Here is a 20,307-nt window from a genome sequence, read left to right as displayed (position 1 = left end):
GTGCGTGTAGCAGGGCAAAGTCCATTCGTGTCAAGTTATCTGGCACAGAGGAGCCTGATAAATCTGGGCCAGCTGAACCCAATCCCTGAAACAGAGCTTGGTGCTGCTGATTCATGTGTTACACATTCATAAGCATGCGGCACTTTCAGGTGAGAATGACCTTGTCGACACAAAAGGTCCCAAAGTAGAAGTCGCTTATGGAAAGAAGGTTATTGAAGGCTGGATTGGGTTTTAATATTGTTATTTATACTTGTGGTATTGAAGCAACAGTGCAGGTGTAAATTTACAAATGGATGTTCAGCACAATTGTCTTTTATCGTCACATTTATTGATGGAGCCATGAGAAGGACAAATCAGTCAGGGTGACATACCCAGGGCGTGACAATGATAATGCCTGTACAACATCACATTAAACACAGTGGCCAACTTTAGAGTGACCTGAGAGGGATGACCTGCAACACCTCTTTCTCATTGGTAAATCTCACACCAGAGGAGAAGCACCACAGGTTTAACTGCAGGATTGTGCAGATTCTGCAGCTGATTTAATTATCCTTTAAAATCGTAACAACAATGACTAAAAGCAGGAACATATACCAATGATAATGTAAACATCCAGTGCCAGCTCAGAACATAAACACATGTTCAAGCATTTTGTTTAAAGAAAAAAAGAAATTCATTCATAAAAAGTATAAATCGACTTAAACCGTTTTCACGCATGAACTGAACTGCAGCCCTGAACTTTTCTAGGCATTACCCATGGGAGTTGTGTGACAGCAAATTCCAATTAAAAGACATTAAAGTGTCTTTGCTCCACCAGCTCCACAGCACAAAGTCCATACGATTACCAATTAAGCCCATGTATGAGTACTGCAGGTCATTGTCTCGTCTCCATAACGCTCAATAAAGGAAGGATAACTTCAGACAATGACTGCACCCGAGTTCATGTGTGAAAATGGCCTGAGATTATCAGTATTAGAACATCTTTATTTACATTCTGTATTTACCATTCATCTCAAAAAGACATAAAAGAATAGTAACATGTGCTGTTAATCATCAGCACATCGCCTATAAAAGCACCTTTAGTACAAAAAGATATTTTCCGAAGGACTAAGAAAGAAGAAATGTCCATAGTTTGTCTTAATTTATAACCTAATTTATGACACTAGGTGGTGAGATTTTATAACTTTTGAATTGTGCTTCTCAAATATCATTTAAATTTACCAAGAAAATATTTAAAATTGTATAACTCAAGCATTTCTTCTAACACTGAACATCTCCAATATTTGTAACAGTCCAAATGTCATTAGTGCTTTGGTTTGTTTCCTTTCTGATATTTCAAGAAAAAATTTAATTAAATAAAATACAAAACCCCAAATTGGTGGGAAAAAAGAAATCCTTGTTTGTTTGTGTTGATTAAGAGGAGCTTGTTGATGTGGTCATTAATACTTTGGTCTCCTAGATTGTGGATGACATGGCTTTATACCAGTATTTCAGAAGGATACAGTAAGTGTTGTAGTTAGCCAGGACCGTATACATCCTATGTCCCACAGGTGATACAACACTGTTTCTGGACCGACCTGAGAGAGCAGCGACCCAATCGCTTCAGCTTGTCACAGAAGCGAGAGGAAATGGTGTCTTTCTTGCAAAGTGGACCTGCATAACAAGGAACACAACCTTAGAGCAAACACTTTAAAGCCATACAAATATCAAATTTTAGTGATTTTGACCAAAACACCTCCCTCACTCACTCAAGAAACAAAACGTAATGGAAACTGCATTCATGTTTTAACAGGTAATCTGCTTTGCTAATCTTCATCCAAATAATTTACTTTGGCATACAAACCTTTGTTTGTCTTGCATTCCTGCATATTGCACTTCCTGAGTGTTTCTGGTTTGGAAATCTTCTCACAGAGGCTGCTTGGCATTACAGACAAATCCTTTTTGCTTACACAGTTGACAGCACGCTGTTGCTGGCCTCCACCACAACTCACAGAGCACTGCAAATTCACACCAAAAAATATATAAAATTATAGTTTAGTTTACTTCTGTTTTAAACCTAATTAATGTAAATTTATATTGCACAGAAACATCTAAAGATTCATTAAATGTGCAAAGTATAGCTGACCTTTTCCCAGTCCCCAGTCTTCCACCAAGTACAGGGTTTTAAAGTGCACGGCTCAGTACTGTTTGGCCTGAGTGTGTTGCTACAGCGATGAGGCTCAGGGCAATACACCAGGCGCTCTCTGACACCTTCATCACAGCTGGCAGAACACTGAGAAAGACAAAAGCACTCAAAAGGGTGAATTTTCTTTTTCTAAGATTGTAATAAAGTCTCTTCTAACTGTATCTGTAACGGTAACACAAGAGACACCATGTGGCAAAAAATATCCTCAGTGTCATACAGTTCAGGCCACATCTTCCAGTAGAACAGAAATAATTGTGGCTTGTGATGAAAACAGTAGAAATGGTATCAAAATCTGAAAATACATAAATAAATAAATAAAAATGGGCAGCTTTAGAAACAGTGGTGATAATTTTCAAGATTAAAGAATCAGGCTCACAAGGCTCCAAAGCATTGTTATATTTAAGGGGGAAAAAATCTAAAAAGCCAAGGCAGGAAAAGTCCAAACTATAGTCACAACTGGAGATGAAAAAGACAAAAAAATTATTATTATAATTTTTTTTTATAAACATGATTACAAATGTCTCATATATAGAGATGTGAGTGGATGCTTTTCCTACCGGTCCCCATGGTGATGCACTCCAGGTCATACAGTGCTTGTGGGGGCAAATCAAGGTGCTAAGGGGTCTGCTGGACACTGCTTGACAGTGGAAGGGTCTGAGAGGACGTTTAGTCTGGGAATCAACACATTGGACATCACGGTACCTCCTTCCCACCACCGCGCAATCATCCGGACACTTTGGAAAAAGTTATAAACAATAACCGACTCATAAACAAATGGCAAGAAAAAAAAAATCGGGTCTGAATGAACCAACTTCATTTGGAAAAGTAATAGACAATGAGTGTAAGTACAATTAAGTATTAAGCATATTTAATAAGTAAGAAGCGCAATTATCAGATTCAGTGACTGGAGGAAATCTAACGTTACTCACCTTGCTCCAGCTGCCACTTTGCCAGGTGGCGCAGGGCTGCAGGTGACAGGTACGAGCAGGCTCAGGTCTCTTCACGTTGGCACAGTCCTCGTCATTCTGGGAGCTGCACTTGACTGTCCTCCACACTGCTCCGATCCCGCATGTTGTTGAACACTGAGGAGGAGAAATTTCTGATTAAATACATTTCAGACGTTACCATTAATGTCAAGCCTGTAGTTAGAGAGTAGGATAGCATCCTGATAAAGTACCTCACTCCAGTTTCCTACAACCCAGAATACATCCACATCGACAGGCTCTATGGCCATCAAGTTGCTTTGGTCACTTCCTGAGCTGCTCTTATGATGTCCGGATCGCTGCTTTTGGCTCTTAGACCGACTACTTTTGTCCCTGGATGTAGGCTTTTTAGCACGAGTGGCAGTGGTGGTTTTTTTGGGTGTCACAGCAAGTGTCTTCATTTTATTCGTCTTTAATGTGGGCTGTGGTAATGCTGTCATGGTGGATTGTTTGCTTGCTGTTGTAGAAGGTGCTTTCCTTGCGTGATGACCAGTTTTTGATGTGACTGAGCGGTACTTGGGAGTGGTCAGCGCGACCCGGTGTGTCCAGGGGGGATTAACATGTGAGGTGGTGTGGGGGTCAGATAAAAAGTGAGTGGTTTTTGCCCACGTTTCAGTACTGGTGTGTGGGGTGGAGTATGCAGATGTGGTCGGCGCCCTGGTTATGTGCACAGTGAGTGGACTTAATTGGAGAGTGGGTGTGATGAGTGAGTGTGATACTGTTGTGGTTGATTTAACAGGATTTTTCAGTGGTGAAGCTGTGGTGAAAACATCTAGATCAATAATCCTGTCCTCCTCTGTCATCGGATCAACAACATAATCATATCCTGGGGTGAAGAGCAGCACATTTGGAGTGCTACCCTCCTCTTCTTCCTCTACCTCGTCTACCTTTTTTTCATCTGCTTTCCCATCCTTTTCAGCAGATTTGGATTTAACTGGGAAAACTTTCCTTCTCTCACCCTCATTTTTCCTCATCATGCTGTTAAAGTCATGATCATCTGCATTTATTATTTCAGGAGTTGAAAGGGAGATGGTGGTAGAAATGGTAGTTGTAATTTGCTTGTTGGTTCTAGTGATAGCAGTTGTAGGTGCAGCAGTGGCCGGGGTGGTCATGGGATTCCATGAAGGCGAACCAGGATGCTTAGTGGAGTGAGGTTTAGTGATGTTTATGCGGTGGTATTTAGATGCAGGCCCAAATCGTCTACGAAGACTTGAGTTTGGGCAGTTTTGCAAGCCACACAGTGATCTGGTCCTAGGTTTAGTCGAGGGGTCACAGGTCTTTGTGGGTGCCAGTGCACAGGTGACTAGGCGGGAGCGAACACCTCCTCCACATGTGACAGGGCACTGCAAAGAAGAAACGAACACAAAGAAGACATTACCTTACAAATAAAGAAAGGTTTTACAGTATCCTATGAAAGTCTGTGATCTTTAAGATTCAAGTCAAAAGCAAATAAAATTCATAGAAAAAGGCTTACTTCTTCCCAGTTGCCAACTAGCCACTCCTGTCCACAGGGTACGTCTCTGTTGCACGGCACCACAGGCTTTGGTTTTAGGAGATGCTTGCATTCCACAGGGTGGAGCACTCTTTCTTCTCCCAACACTGTGCGGACACAGAGAACCGTTCGTTTCCTCAGTCCGTCTGAGCCACAGGTGGCTGTACACTGCTGCCAACCCCCAACCCACCACCTGAGGGCAAGGAGTTAGACAGGAAAAGAAGGTGAATAAAGAGACCACTGGCAACAAATAAATAAATGGGGAATGCAAGGCAAGCGACAATGTTGTTATCTTTCTCACACAGCGAACAGAGCTGTAGCTTTCAAAATGCTTTATAGTATTCTCAGTACCTGCATTTCAGTGCCAAAACCAAAGAAGTGCATTTTTTGAATTTAGTTCTTTGTTGTTTAACCAAATAAGCTAAACTTTTAAAATGGTAAACGTGGCTAAATAAAACTGGTGATTTATAGGAACTTGTTTTTCTTTTTTTTGATGAACTCTTTGATGCGATCAAAGCAAACAAAACTATAAATTTAAACTTCTTTCAATGCAAACACATTTTAGCCATTAAAACAAATTATCGAGATTTCAAAGGGAATTTTTATCTGTGATAAAACTCCTTTATTTTCACTGTTTTTAATTAGTTTAATCAAGCACAGTGCAACAGGGCAGGTTAATTGCAAACCAAACCTGTAAGGATAAGGTTTTAAATGAAAGTTAATAAAAATAAATGGAAATATTTAAGTTTCAAGCAATTCTTTTGGACATAATAGTACAGACTGTGACAAAAAAAAAAAGGCCAAAAAATATATAACATTAAGACCTTGCAGGACAATCCATATTCTTGCACTTCCTGTGTCTATCTTCTGGACGGCTGTCTGGGTCACACAGAGACTCATCCACTACGCCCACATCCACTTCAAAACAGCGCACAGGCTGGTGTTGCTCACCTAAGAAAGGACAAAAATCCAGAAAGAATATCATGATCCTATCAAAAATCCTTAAATTATCCTACTAGGTATGAGAGAATAAAGAAAGAAAATTGTTTTACTGAAATGTGACTCAGACCTAAGCCGCAGGTGGTGCTGCAGTCTGTCCATGCTCCGTGTCTCCATCTGTAAATAGGCTCATGGATCTCATTTTCTGTCTCTTTGGTCTTCTTAATGGTGTACTCGTACTTTATACCTGGATTCTTCTCCTGAAACAGCAACTGAACAACCACATGAACTATGAGTACCTTTCCAAGGAGACCATCTCATCAATATGATATTGTACTCCTTGTCTTATGCTTTTAAGTGCCCAGAGATATTTAATTGTATGGGGTACAATAAAGTGCAGGGAACTTTATTTACTTCTCTAATAGCTTCTACACATATCAAAAATGTTTCACCTCTGTAATATGACGACCTACCTGAAGCACGACTGGCTGCTTGGTGGGTCCAGGAGCGGTGAGATTCTCCATGTTCCCACTGCGCTCGTAGAAGAACGTCGTCCCGCCAGCCTCATACTCCCCATTCCACTGGATGATATAGTTGCCGTTGAGAAAGTACTTGTCTGACCCCACGCTTCTCAGAGCCAGGAAGTTTCCTGCCTCCACCACTTCCTTTATCAGGATGTCCCGTGCCCCCTCAGGTATTACACCCACATCCACGTACCCTGGGAGATTCAGGAGGGGAGTCAGAGTCACAGCAGAGTAATGGATGGCCCACCATGGCTGCTGCCACACTCACATCCAGACTACCAGACAGTTTCTCTCTGATCTTTAATAGAGGGTGGGATACGTCTGTGGGGGTGGTTGGCATATGTGTGTGTGTGTGTGTGTGTGTGCATATGTCTGTGACTGTACGTGTGTGCATTCAGCGTGGGGGGCACTGCCCTGTCTCTGTTTTTTATTGTGTAGATGGGGGGGCGGGATGGGGGAGGACGAAAACAGCAGTGAGTGGGTCTCTGGAGTTTAATGATGTTTGTGGGAAGGTGTGTGTTTGTGAAAGGAGGGGGAGGTTTGGCCTTGGTTTAAGTCTTTTGAAGTCTCACACATCTGGGCTGGTTATCTGGAAAGGATGCATTGCAGGGCAAACACACACAGAAAGAGAGCGAGAGGAGAGAAAGGAGAGAATTTTTATTGTTTTAAAGCCTCTTTGCTAGGAATCTGTCTTGGCGGCATGTTGATTTGGCAGGTGAGTTATACTTTTCCGAGCGCAGTAAAAGCAGCACAAGATGCGAATCTTTAGGCAAATGCAAACACGGGCCAAGTACAGCAGGACAAACAGCTGCACCATGTGGACAAGATGGCTGTCATGACAACAAAGAAACAACACAATGGTGTAATGGTAATGAACTGTCCTCGAATGACTTTGCGCCTGTAGACATGTTTGAATTCTCTGTGTTTTCACACTCTTCTAGTGGGTACATCAAAGTTTTCCTCATTAATAGGTTGTCTGTTTTGCGTTACAACACAATTTTGTAATGGCATGATGTCTCACGTTGAGATAATTTAATTTGTTTCCAGCTGTTGAAAATACTCCTTGTGTTGCACTCACCAAAGGCTCCTTCTTCATCAAATGACTTATAAACTGTCTCACAGCTTGTGCCGTCGCCCAAACAGACTCCACAACGATCCTCCACTGCGTTTGAGTCGATGCCATAGTCGCAGCCGACCTCCTAGAAACCAAAGACACACAACACATTAAAATAAAACAAAAACATAACAATTCAATGCAAGTTTTTTTTCCATAAAATATCCCTTTTTAACATTTTAGTAACTCTGCAGTGTATCAGCCTGCTTCACTACAGCCCTCCCCAGTCTCTATTTGTCTCTTACCCAGCCACACTACCTTGCACACGCCGTTTATGCAGATGTTTCTGGACTTGTTGTTCATGAAGCACGGTGTTCCGTCTGTCACGGTGTCAAACATCCTCTCAGAAAAATACTGGCTGACTGGTCGACAGTGAAGCTCGCAGGGATTTACTGAGAATAACGGCAAGATGAAACAAATTGCTAAAATGTCTATTTGAGCCAGTTATGAGTCATGCTTCTCACTTAAGACGTGAGCGTATTTTGTTATATATTTTTAAAGAGCTAAAAAGGGAAAATAATTCTGTTCTGTTATTTTCAAGATATAGTGATTGACAATAATAAAAGTGATATGAACGCAAAAAAAGAAAAGAAAGACAAAAATACATCAGACAGGAAGTGAGTTACAGTTTTGTGCCCCTGCTGAGCTGTAATGTAGTCGGCAGCTGCATCAGTGTGGACTTTTAAATACAAATGCTGCCCCCTTTTGTTTGACACATACAATTACATCTACGAATCTTCCACTTTATATCCGTGGGTCTCAATTTTTTTGTGTGGTCCCACAAAAAAGAAGTTTAATTTTAGTAAAATATACAGTACTGTACTGTGAGATCAGCCTATGACTGACAGTGTTCTATTGTGTGATCTGCTATTCAGGTTTGCTTTTAATGCATTGGCAGTGTTTGTGATCACTGGCATGTTGAAAAATAAAGCTTCTTGCATATTTAAGGCTGTGAGTACTTACATGGGTTTGCCACAGGGATCCACTGGTAGAGCTCATTGTGGTAAGGCACAGTGTCAAACTCACTGCACAGCATCTCTCGAAAAGTTGGTATATTATTTGGACAGGGCTTTGTGTTACAGGTCCGGTAACGCTTTCTTTCACCGGTACAGTACTTGCCCCCAAATTCTGGCCTGTGGAAAAGAGCAGCACACTTTGAACGAACAAGTTAAAAAAAAAATCAGCATGATGTCAGTATTTTGGGGGCAGATGACATTAAACCTGTGAACTGCAAACCAAAAAACAATTCTATAGCCATACAGTGTGAAAACTATTTCAAATGGGTGTTAGACTCATTTCTTACTTGGGGTTGTTACATTCCCTCTCTGCTGACTGAACTCCAATACCACAGGTCCTGGAGCAGTAAGACCAGGTACTCCACTGTCCCCAGCCTCCATTCACTGTCTCTGGGAGTTTACCCACAATCACACACTCTCCGGAGATACACCACTGGATTAGAATACAGAATAGTGATATAAGTTAAATACCACTTCAGCTGGTATAAGACAATGCTGATGTCTCTGTGACAGTACCACCTTCTTGATGCTGCTGGTACCCGTCAGTTTACACAAGGAAAAACAAAACCTAGACTATCACAATTCACCTTTTCTGGTCCACAGCGAGTACCATCTATAGGTGAGTCCAGTTTAGAGCGGCAGGAACCATTTACTGAACACCAAAGAATCTGGCAAACATTCTGAAAGAAACATAACCCCAAAACAATAAGAAAGTGAAGAAAGTGTTTTCTACGAGATTTACTTTTCTGTGCTTGTGCAATACTCACATCAACCTCAGTGCAGAAGGTAGCATTTGGTCCATACTGGAGCTGGCACTGGTGATGTGTGGTGTAGCGTACACCGAGGCGTGCCAGGGGCGTGGTTAAGTCCCTCTTTGAAGGACGGTCATCCAGACAGAAACCCCAACCACGACTAAGGCAGATAAACAAAGATATGATATTTGTTTATCACAGGGTATGGTGGTTGGGAGTCAAAGGAGAAAATCTGAATGCTCAAACTCAAGCAAAGAGACCTAGACGTTAACACTTAAATAGACTAGAGCCTGGGAAAACTACTTAAAAAGGCAAAAATTATAATAGCAAAAATAATCCAGTTCACATATAAGAGCTCTGACCTCGACTTTGTGGTAACTGGCTAAATCACAAGAACAGTTGCTCTAAGGCGCTTTATATTGTAAAGTAAAGACCCCACAATAATACAAAGAAACCCTAAAAAATACTTGGGAATTGTGGGAAGGAAAAATTCCCTTTTAACTGGAAGAAACCTCTGTCAGAACCTGGCTTGGGGAGGAGCAGCCATCCGGCATGACTGGCTTGGGGTGAGGGGTGAGATTGGACACAAGACGCATTGTGCAAGAGAGGCAGAGATTAATAACTAATAATAACCAATTGAGTCAAGAAGAAACACTGCCCCAGCAGCCTAGGCCTGTTACAGTACACCTAAAAGAGGGTTCTGGGACAAAAAACATTTTAAGCTTAATTTTAAAAGAAAGAAGGGATCTATCTCCTGAATCCAAACTGGGAGCTGGTTCAATGGAAAGGGGGCCTGAAAGCTAAAGGCTCTGCCTCCTACATCACTCTTAAATATCCTAGGAACCAAAGGTAAGCCAGCAGTCTCAACGCCAATTTCTCTATTAGGGTGATATCATGCAATGAGGTCTTTAAGATAAGATGGGACTTGATTATTCAGGACCTTGCTTGTGAGAAGAAGGATTTTAAATTTGAAGAAGGACTTTTAAAGTGTTGTGAACAAATATGTTTTTAATCGATTGATCATATATGTTTGCACTTCTGTAGATGTGAAATTTCTTACCAGTGGATCTTCATGTAAGGATTTAGATGTCTGGCCCAGATAAACTGGAAATTTCATGATTTTTACTGCGCTAACTCCCTAACACCAAGTCCCTGTAGTGACTGATCGCACTGATCTCGTGTAGACTATATTGAAGCAGCACCATCATCTAAGTTCTTCCAGGATTACATACGTGTTTAAGTAGTGTTGTATAAATAGAGCAATTCCCAACAATGCTATGTCCTGATCATCCTAAGCTGTCCAGAGTTAATGTGTGAAACCAGCTTTGCAGATACTTGTACAGGGATTGCCACCCTCTGAATGTTGCTTTAGGCTCTTCTTACTTTTCTGTCATTTACAGAATGACAGAAATTTCCTGCTTCAGTTCTTTGCTTCACTTTAAACTTGCCATTGCAGCTATGGTTTACTGCATGTTTGTTTTAATAGCCTGTGTTTTTCCCCCCAACACACACCACACCCAATGTGTGTTTTGGATTAATTTCACAACCTCAATACAAATCCACACTAGCATATCTGCTAAATCTCCGTGCAGCTGTCAAAGAGAGAGAGAGAGAGAGAGAGAGAGAGAGAGAGAGAGAGAGAGAGAGAGAGAGAGAGAGAGAGAGAGAGAGAGAGAGAGAGAGAGAGAGAGAGAGAGAGAGAGAGAGAGAGAGAGAGAGAGAGAGAAAAGGGTACATGGAAATTCCCATAGACTGCACACATCTCATGCATTTTTGACAAAGACAAATAGATGTAAAACTAACCCACTTTAGACAAAAGTACAGATTCAGGCTTACTCAAGAAAACGTGTGATGTATTCCTTGGAGCAGGAAGACCAAGTGAGAGGCGAGCTGTCATACATCAGCTGTCTGGACATGATAAACGGATGTCTCCCCTCCAGCTCGCAGTCGTTCCCTTGGCCATCATGATGAATTCCAAAGCTGTGTTCAGACACAATCCGCATTAATATTCATGATAACGTGATTACACAGAAGTATTTTACAAGGATAGTGGTCTGTATGGCTCACACTGCCATAATGGAGCAATCACAATGAGTGAATGTGCTGAGTCCTGTAACACATTTGTTTCCACATTTGAAATAGGTCAACAGATATTTGACTTACTTTTGTTTGTGTACATATAACTCTTACTCTAGAGTTTCATGACAGTACAAAGTGGAAAAGCACTTTAAATTACTGCACAAACAAGATAATGAGAAGACAAATAGACATAACTTCTACATTATATGGTGCGGTTTGACATCAGTCGAGCTGTTGACATTAACGGTGCTTAACCAAAGTTGAACATAGTAAAAGACCAAAAATTAACCACGAATGGAACGTGGAACAGCTCTCATTTTATAGTTAAAGCCTCCTCTGATGGAACAAATGATTCTTTGGACTCAACTAAACTTGAGTTAAACTTTAAAGTTAAAAAGAAACCCAACACCTCTGTCCTTTCACTTTTAGTGCTATTACATGATCTACACCCACAATACAACAGGACTCTCAGGTATCTTTTCCTTTTCTTTCAGGTTAATAAAAACTCATTATTTGCACACCAGCAGTCCACTAATAGGCTGGTGAGCTAATGGTAGGGGATTTTATGACACTACATTGAAGACAGTAACCGAACACAGGAACTACAGACTCTTTCTTTGTTACAATATTCTAGTATCTCACAGTCATTACAAATCCAGACTCTCTCACACACACATATTGACCTGTGGCCCATTTCATGAGCTACTGTAAAGGCAACAGGTAGACCCGAATCCTCGTTGATGTTGCAGCTGCGGTGGGGTTGACACATCCCAGACAGATGAGACAGACCCAGAGTCTCGCACGGCTGGTTCATTCCAGCACAGATGTCTTTCCTATAGGGGGAGACGCATGCAAGTCATCTGTATAAACATTTCATTTGAGCTTTTGAGGGTGCCGATGTATGCTGGGTTATCTGCCACCTGCCTGGTAATCAGCACAGCCACATCATGATGAGCCGGGTGTGTGTCACTCTGGGGGTTCAGGTTTTTCTGCCAAGCACAGAAACTAGCCAAGGTGGTGTCTGCATGGTGAACAATTTTCAACCCTTTCTGCAACAAGCACAAACAAATAATTTCACATACTTGTTCTTTTTTTAAACTGTAGCTACAGAACAGTTAGCAAATAACTTGATAACATTTTTCTTCAATACTTGCAGATCCCAGTGTGTACTATAAGGTGTAAAGAAGTAACCTAGAGCTTCAGATGTTGTCAGGAGGAGGGGCGAGACGTCAGAACTGATTAATTTTCATTCACATTTTCCAAATAATGTGGTTATTAAATGGACTTGTTCTTATACTGCACTCTTCTTCGCAAACAGTTAAATTGCTTTATACAACATTCCTTCGACCTAAGTGCTTTCTGTTTAACAGTCACACAATAATGCACACATCAGAGATCAACTGGGGTTCAGTATCTTTCCCAAAGACCTTTTGGCGTGCAGACTCAAGCAGCCTGGGATCAAACCACCAACCTTTCGATTAGTAGATGACCTGCTCTAACATCTAAGCTTCATCCACTCTAAACTTACAGCACCTAGTATTCCACTCAAGTACTAAGATGGCATGGTCCTGCTTAGCTTTGGACGAGATCTGGTGTGTTGGGATGTAGTAAGGCCGTAAGCCAAGGCATACACATTATATACAAGACATCAGAGCTCGTTATTACACATTAGAAAACTATGCAAATTTGTAGAAGTTTGTCCAGCTTATCTCAGACTAACCTGGAAAGTGAGCTCAGTTTTCACAAATCCATTTCTGCTTTTCTTATTCCACATTTAGTGTAGGAATTGCCAAAGCAAATGTTATAAAAGCACATTGAGGTTTCTTAAATACTTCATTCAGATGAAGAGTACCTCCTCTCCATGTAGCAAAATGAGGCGCACCAAGATGACGTGGATGGCATTCCCAATACTAGCATCATGAAAGATTCCGGCCACCTGTCAACAGCGAGAGAATTCATTGTAAAGGCTTTAAAAGACCTTTACATCAACTAAAAAAAGTTCATTCAAACCCTTCACCATATTCATGATAGTGAAGATGTAGGACTCCACATTATCACTGCCATGGTATTGGATAAGTTTGGAGTCAGCCACCACCATGGTCTCCACCCAACGCTCTCTACTGACTGAGCGCTGTGAACGCGATTGACCCTGGTCCTCCCCTCTCCGATGCTCCCTCTCCCATTCCTCCCTCTCCATCTCCACCTGGATGGAGTCAGTTGGAGCATCTAAAGCGTGAATAATTGAAGACATTATTTGCAGTACACTTGTGGCTTATCTTTCTTGACACAAGCACACCCAAAGGAAAAAAAATCCTTGAACACCAGCAGAAGAGTACTCACAAACACGCCATACACTAATTCAGGACTCACATACACACCTCGAACTCCACAGGGATTGGGCGTCTTTTTGGACTCAAGACTTCGTTTTTTTCTTTGACTTTGTGTAGAAACTCTTGGATAGATAAGGTGGGGCTCTCGACTCCCTGCAGGATCATCAGAAGATTTCTGGACAGGCTCTATAAAATAGTGTCGGTCTGCCAAGGCGAAGAAGCCTCTCTGTGGAAAATAATACATTGATGGAATAAATGTGTACAGTAAAAACACACAACAAGTGTGGGTATAGCAAGCTCAGGTTTTAGGGCAAATCTACACTCTCAATCATCATCATTGTATTGTACTCAGTCACAGATTTTATCCCCAAATCATGCCAAAGACTTAATGTGGATTAAAGTCTAACGTCAGGCATTCTCAGACTGTGAGTGAAACAAAAAGCCTATCAAGCATACTATTGTGTTGCACCACTTAAAAGCTTGACAACAAATCACCAAAAAGTATAGTGCTTCTACAGTTTCCACACCACAAAGCTGAGGTGTAGGCGTCCCCTTAAACCTGCTAAAAAATGTCGCTCCAGAGTAATTTCCATCTGAGTGGAAGCTATCATTAGTGAACAGATCTGAATATCAGCCTTTCCCTCAGGCACATTCTCTATGCTGCTGCAGTAATACAACAACTTCTTGCTAAGTATGCCAATACGTGTTCTTACTGGTGCGGCTTCTTCACTTGCCACTCAGTGAGGTCTACTGGTGAACACACACATAAATGCAAATGAAAAAAATACAGGACATGCATGCAATGAGGCATAAAATGCAAATCTGTTCACTTTTCTGCTTATAAACATATTCATGAGGAATGTTGCAAGTTGTTTAAGTTAAAGTGACTCTGCGAGTGTTTGTATGGGCTTTTATTTTTTTAATCAAGATAAGTCCAAACATGCCCAGACTGATCCAGGATGAACCTGTCCCTCCTTCATTAAACCAACTGGCAAAACACAGACTGACAGACATACGACCAACAGTCTTTCAACAGTCGAATGGAAAGAAGAGAGTCTGCGTCAGTGCAGCTGAGCAAAGAGCAAAGAGAGGCTCTCTCAACAAAAAAATAAATAAAGTTTTAAAAACATGAACATGATTCTTGGATTTTTTTCAGATAGTTTCAGCAGCCAAGGGCAGATGTGAAAAATTAGGCCATGCAGTATTTATGGTTTGGCTGGTTGTGGTTCAGGGGATCTACCCCACTGTTTACTGTAGTAGTAGTTTCAGCTTTCTGGGTCATCCTGACAAGTTTCACATCTGTTTCTTAGAAGAAGAAAAAAGTCACTGGCTGAATATCTCATCGCTTGATTCAGGGAGTTCAGTCTTTGAAAAGATTACTTTACCCTATATGCTGTAATGAATTTATGAAACAAGCTGCTCGGGACTGTTTTGTCAGTCATTCCAAAAGCTACGGTCTTGCAAGTACTAAACAAACTTTACCTATATATATATATATATATATCAAATTAAAGACAATTTTGATAAAGGTCAATGAGGACTTATTCAGAGTGTGGCCTTCAGCCAGAGCTCCCAGAGCTGGGGTGGCCTCATCTGCAAGGCATGCACGATGATATCTACAGTCAGCTGGGAAGACTTCCCGAAGGCCCTGTGCAGAGAACACTCAGCTGATTTCACTGTTTCTCTATATCTCATGCAAACACTATGTGACTGGAACAATATACCATCATATCTATGCTTTTGGAGTTGTATCGTGTTCCTGCAAGAAAAACATAGACTGTATGAAAATAAATCAAGCATGTAATGGGCAGTTCTGTTGGTAATGTTTGCTATCATAGTCTCCTGTATGTATTCCTGTGGGAAAACACAAGTCAGTCCCAGCAGACACAGACAGGTGGTGGAGTACAGATCAGCCAAGCAGGAATGCTACAGGGAGGCCCTTCCAAACACTGAGACCATTTCTCTGCCTGATGTGCATACCAAATGCTGTTCTACTGTGGAACACGGTCTGCATTTGCTTATACAGTATGGTTATGATGTTACTTGTGACCAGGTACAGATCTTCTGTGATGCCTCTGCTCAACAAACAAAGGAAACTTGCAAGGATACTAACAAGGACTTTGCTTCCCATTTTAACAAAGTGAAGAATGTTGAAGAATGAAATCCTGAATTTCTGTGACAACAGCATTAAACTGGATATCAGTCTTCACTTTGACCAGCTCTTTCCCCTTTAGCCCCCCTTGACCAATAATCCCCTTTCTCTGAGGAAGCATGTTGTTTGGGTGTGAGGTGGCAAAGCCAGGGGAGGTTACCATAACACAGGTCTGTGCTCTAAATACATCAGCCATATGGAACTGCTTTTCTTCTGTTTCCTGCTTCTGTGGGTTTCTGAGTGCTGGCCAACTAGGTCTGAAATAAAGTCTCTGTTATATAGCCTGTGGACTCTGCAGTGATTAGAGCGACACGAGGAGAGGTGGGGTCAAACGGTGCTTGTTACTGCAATATGATTAATCACAACAATTTACTGGCAAACAAACGTGCTTTTTTTTCTTAGCTTTTTATCAGTAGTTGCATGTTTCCCTACGCTTACTTCTCTTCTCTCTTTAATTCATAAGATGATTCTATGTGCGAGCTCAATTCTTCCCGAGAGGTCAAAAAGATTATTGCCATTTTTTCATGTGCATGGTGGAACAAACGTGCATTTAAGTGGGGAAAATACCAGTATAATAGGTCTGAACCTGTAAGTTCTTGTTCCGTGTTGGGCCTCAGGGATTAGAAAAGTCTCCACTGAGAAAGCTTTAGGTTTACCTAAATTAATGGTTTTACCATAAAAAACATAAAAGCAACAGTGAAAGCATTTTCCACACTTTTGCTATCCACCTCATGGTTCCATGTTTGCAGTAAATAGAAAAGGTGAAGGGTTACCTGCATGCTGTAAAGACACAGTGTAATGCAAAAGTGTATTTGTTTGAGCAACTGCACCCTTGTTTTTGCAACCAGAAGCGGGATGTTAAAATTGCAGTTGGAGGTATTAATGTAATAGCAGCTTCACTGTTGCCTTACAACAACGAAGAATCATGGCACTGCTCTATTATCTGCGTAATGGGTGGAGTTTGTCACGTTTGGTCAAATATTTAAATTGTAACTCATTTATTATGACTATAAAAAGTGAGAACTGCCTTACAATATATAATAACTTAATTTTTTTGGTGTTGTTGGTCGACCAAATGAAGATGGAAGACAGTTAAAGATTTTATATTGTTTTCTTCAGTCAGCTCTGAATTTAAAGACAACAACAATGCTAACTGTTACAGAGAAGATTTATAGAGAAATTATCTTCACTAAAACAAAGCACGAAGGAGATGAACAATTTAACCGAACCAACTCTGTGTTATTATTAATTTTAATTGCTGATATGAATTAAAATCAGGAATCACTGAGCAGTATAAAGCATTTTTGCTCCATCCCTTTTGCTTCCTATTTGTGCAACATTAACATATAATTATTTTGAATTCCTATTTGTAAGTAGTCCACTTCAACTTGTGTCGTGAGGGTGAATAATCTCTGCAGCAGCTGGTAGGGCTTCACTCCCACATCTGTCTGGCTGAGTCTAGCTGTTTAGTGGTCTCTGTTTGGGTTTAGCAGCTATAAACCTTCTTTCACAGAACAGAAAGTCTGTGTAATAAATCAGAGCAGTTTCCCTTGTAGGTTGGAGTGAAGGGACTAACTGGGGAATTCTGTGTTGCAGGAAAATCCCCAGAACGCCATTAGGCTGCAGATATGTGGATTTTTGAGTGACGCAACACATTTTTCCTTCTAGGATTATATGAGCGGCTGTGAAATGGGTCAGATATAAATTATGTTGCTAGGTTGGCTGTCATTCTGGTCTCGTCCTGAGTCACATGTTACAAATGAACTGTGTAAACATGCAGGGAAACCCACACACACACATAGCACAGAGGCAGGAGGCAAGACCCTGCAGGAGTGGAATTCCTGCTGTGACACAATCAAACATGAACACTGAAACATTCTTTGTGACTAAAAGTGACACATCCTATCATTTCAAAGGCAGGAAGTTCATCCTCTTCTACATACTCGTACTTTTTAGCCATTTCAAAATGTTGTAATATTGTGTAAACGAAAACCCCAGAGTGCATTTTGAAATAAGATTGTGTGCTGAATAGATGGATTACAACTTAAAAATTCTCAGAAATCAGTGAACCACAAATTGTTCACGTCATATTTAAAAAAATATTTCTTCATATATTGGATCACTCTGATTTTTTTCCAGGTGTCCTCTCTGTTTTGTAGTTAAATTGCTTATTTGAACAGAAACACTATAGCCCAAGTTAAAAAAATCTGTCCATCTGTCAAACTTTACTGCTCCACTCACGCACAAGAATGTGCCAAGATCTATTACTGAAACTTTCTCACATCCTGTTGGCGTTTGCAAAGTGTCTCTAAAGGAACAGATAATCCATGAATGCAAATTTCTGAATGAGTGAGTGAGTGTGAAAGAAGACGAAAAAATCTGAACCACAAAGAGGACGGAAAGGGTCTCATGTCAGTCTGAGAAGCAGCAGTCGTCAGAAGGTCTGCAGCACAGTCAGCAAACAGTGTCGGGAAGTCTCTGAAGAGCAAACTAACAGACAGGGCACTGTCAGATGGAGGAGTTGCCTAAACCACATACCAGTATACCCATAGTGATAGCTGCTATCTGGTGTAATTTTAAAAAAAAAACACGATAAAAGCATGTTGATTTAAACACAAGCATCCACCAGCTCAATTTGATGAATGAGAGTGAGAATAAAATTACCTTTACAGCTATAAAACACTGTGACACCTTACCAGCCCACTGCAGGTGCTGATGGCAGCAGTTCCTCGCACGTCAGACGCTTCCACGGTGCCAAGAAGGTGGCAAGAATTTCCATCAGAAAGACGATGCTCAGTCCTGTTGGCACTGCCATTCCTGCTCTCCAGGATGTAGTCATTTGAAACCAGGTGATTGTTTGCAGTCAAATTGAACATTAAGGTTTTTCCCTGGAAGATGACCTTGTAGTAAACCTGTTTCTCTTGAGAATGGGACTGCAAGTCTCGCCTGATTCTCCCACCATTAAAGTGGTGAGACAAAGAGTGGGAGATGAATCCTCCATCTGCGCCGGTTTTCACTGGGTGGACAATGGACAGTTCTGACTCTGACAACTGACCTACAAAACAGAGTTTAAACACAGGTTATACAGACCTTTTACCTTTAGTGCATACTGACTGTGATGTGCACTTAACGATACAAATTCTTCTAGTTATGCACTTAGTCGGGCCATGCACAGAATTGCACAACAGCACACTCACTGACCTTGTTCTGCAAAGAAGGAGAGGAGACTGCCAGAGGCTGAGAGCCCTTCGTGGCCAGCTGCCAAACTCAAAACAAAGTGCAGCAGGAAAAGAACCGTGCAGTCCTGCGAACATGGCATATTTCATGTAACCAAACTCAAAGCACTGGAAAAGAGTCCACGTCTTTGGGGTTCCCGTGGCGTTAGAAGGGACCACTGCGACCCTTCGCTGCACTGTGTCATGACACGAGCAAGCTCAGAGGGGAAACATGCGCCGAGGAAAGCTGGGAGCCAGATCATGGTTTAAAGAGGGAGAAAGCAATGTCTCTGTGGAGGAAGGAGGGGAGGAGTGTTCTTTGGACCAGTGTCTTTTTTCCTTGCAGGAGTGAGGGGGAGCAGAGGGAGCAGAACAAGAAGCTACCGCAGAAGAGCAAGCTTCAGAGAGTAGCCCGGTTCGCCCTGTGTCGAGACTTGTCTCCTGCGCCGCAGATGGCGCATCATTAATGCGACTCGACGCGCAAATAAAATTAATGGACTGTTGCTTGTATCAGTTTAAATCCAGCAGCTCTAGCAACCAAAACTGTTGTTTGCATTTGTCTACGCTACAGTCAGCCTTTACCAGTAGCATAATCACTAGTGCATGGGGGTTAAAAGTTTGCAGAGCTTTCTACAGCTTTGCAAAGATGTGCAAACGTGCACGCACGAAGTCCATCATCCCGTTTTATGGGAATAATATTGGCTCTATGATAAGACTAAATACCTGTCGTTCAAAAATCAAAGCCCTGCTAACAATGGAGGAATACCGTGCTGTGCTTTGAAGATTGTAAAAATGAATTAGCTCAGTATAGTTACCCATTAGTTTCTATTTATAGGCATATCTGTTGGCCTTGGCCCTTTCAACCAACTGTCCACCTCACTAGGTTGAATGACGTGATAATGTTATGTGAAACGTTGGTTTCTTAATTATTAAAAAAAATAAGTGGCCGTGAGTGGGCGTGGTGAAAGATGAACGATTAACCAATCGGCGCCATGAGCGGGATCACTCCACTGTCAAGCAGTGTGGAAAATATATTTAAATGAGCCGGCTTGTTTTACTGAATGAATGAATGCTAGATTATTTAATGCTCTGGTCTTTATTTTGCCCACTCTTAAACATCCAGAGACTAACCTATATAAAAAAGGAAGTGGGCAATCCGGGGTTGTCTAAAACTTGCATTTTTTTTCTCATAGCCAGCAGGGGGCGACTCATCTCATTCACTCGTTCAAAAGCTTTCCATAGAAGGAAGGCACATTCAGACGCTCTTTTAGAGGTGAAATTTCTTTGCAGTGATTCATCTACACTAGGGTCTGGATGGACGGATACTTTTAACCTTCATCACGATTAGATCAAGTTGCAATGGCAACAGTGTTCTTTGAACTGCTTGGCTTTCAGCTGTATTCTTTTTAAGTTTTTAGTCATTGATGTCCTGTGTGCAGGATGTACTGAATTCAAGGAAATTATCCTCAGATACATTTTTTGCACCTTTAGCTTTTCTGACGCTTAAAAGATATGAGGTTTCTTTA

General features: G+C 41.3%; 1 protein-coding gene across 1 annotated transcript; it reads right to left on the bottom strand.

Annotated features, from left to right (window-relative positions):
- Window positions 1–306: 306 nt before the first annotated feature.
- On the bottom strand, window positions 307–19,103 carry adamts12 (ADAM metallopeptidase with thrombospondin type 1 motif, 12). The gene is made up of 24 exons (XM_006789978.3): window positions 18,768–19,103; window positions 18,263–18,621; window positions 13,463–13,640; window positions 13,102–13,310; window positions 12,937–13,020; window positions 12,009–12,133; window positions 11,768–11,917; window positions 10,842–10,985; window positions 9,021–9,165; window positions 8,841–8,933; window positions 8,541–8,686; window positions 8,201–8,370; window positions 7,496–7,629; window positions 7,202–7,322; window positions 6,073–6,317; window positions 5,730–5,871; window positions 5,485–5,611; window positions 4,643–4,853; window positions 3,363–4,511; window positions 3,115–3,267; window positions 2,743–2,919; window positions 2,126–2,272; window positions 1,844–1,997; window positions 307–1,653 (listed from the first exon to the last, which is right to left on the bottom strand). The coding sequence occupies exons 1-24, from the start codon at window positions 18,883–18,885 to the stop codon at window positions 1,538–1,540; spliced, it is 4,797 nt and encodes a 1,598-aa protein (XP_006790041.2). The 5' UTR covers window positions 18,886–19,103; the 3' UTR covers window positions 307–1,537.
- Window positions 19,104–20,307: the final 1,204 nt, after the last annotated feature.

The sequence above is a fragment of the Neolamprologus brichardi genome, chromosome 12 (genome assembly GCF_056152115.1).
Source record: "Neolamprologus brichardi isolate AB-2024 chromosome 12, ASM5615211v1, whole genome shotgun sequence".
NCBI lineage: Eukaryota > Metazoa > Chordata > Actinopteri > Cichliformes > Cichlidae > Neolamprologus > Neolamprologus brichardi.
Note: the sequence above shows the minus strand (reverse complement) of the source record. Positions and strands in the feature narration are given on the sequence as shown.

Coding starts and splice junctions, on each gene's coding strand:
- adamts12 (XM_006789978.3), bottom strand. CDS start 18,885: ATGCCATGTTCGCAGGACTGCACGGTTCTTTTCCTGCTGCACTTTGTT. Junction 8,687..8,840: donor CTCGCTGTGGACCAGAAAAG/GTGAATTGTGAT, acceptor ATTCTAATCCAG/TGGTGTATCTCCGGAGAGTG. Junction 7,630..8,200: donor GATCCCTGTGGCAAACCCAT/GTAAGTACTCAC, acceptor CGTTATTCTCAG/TAAATCCCTGCGAGCTTCAC.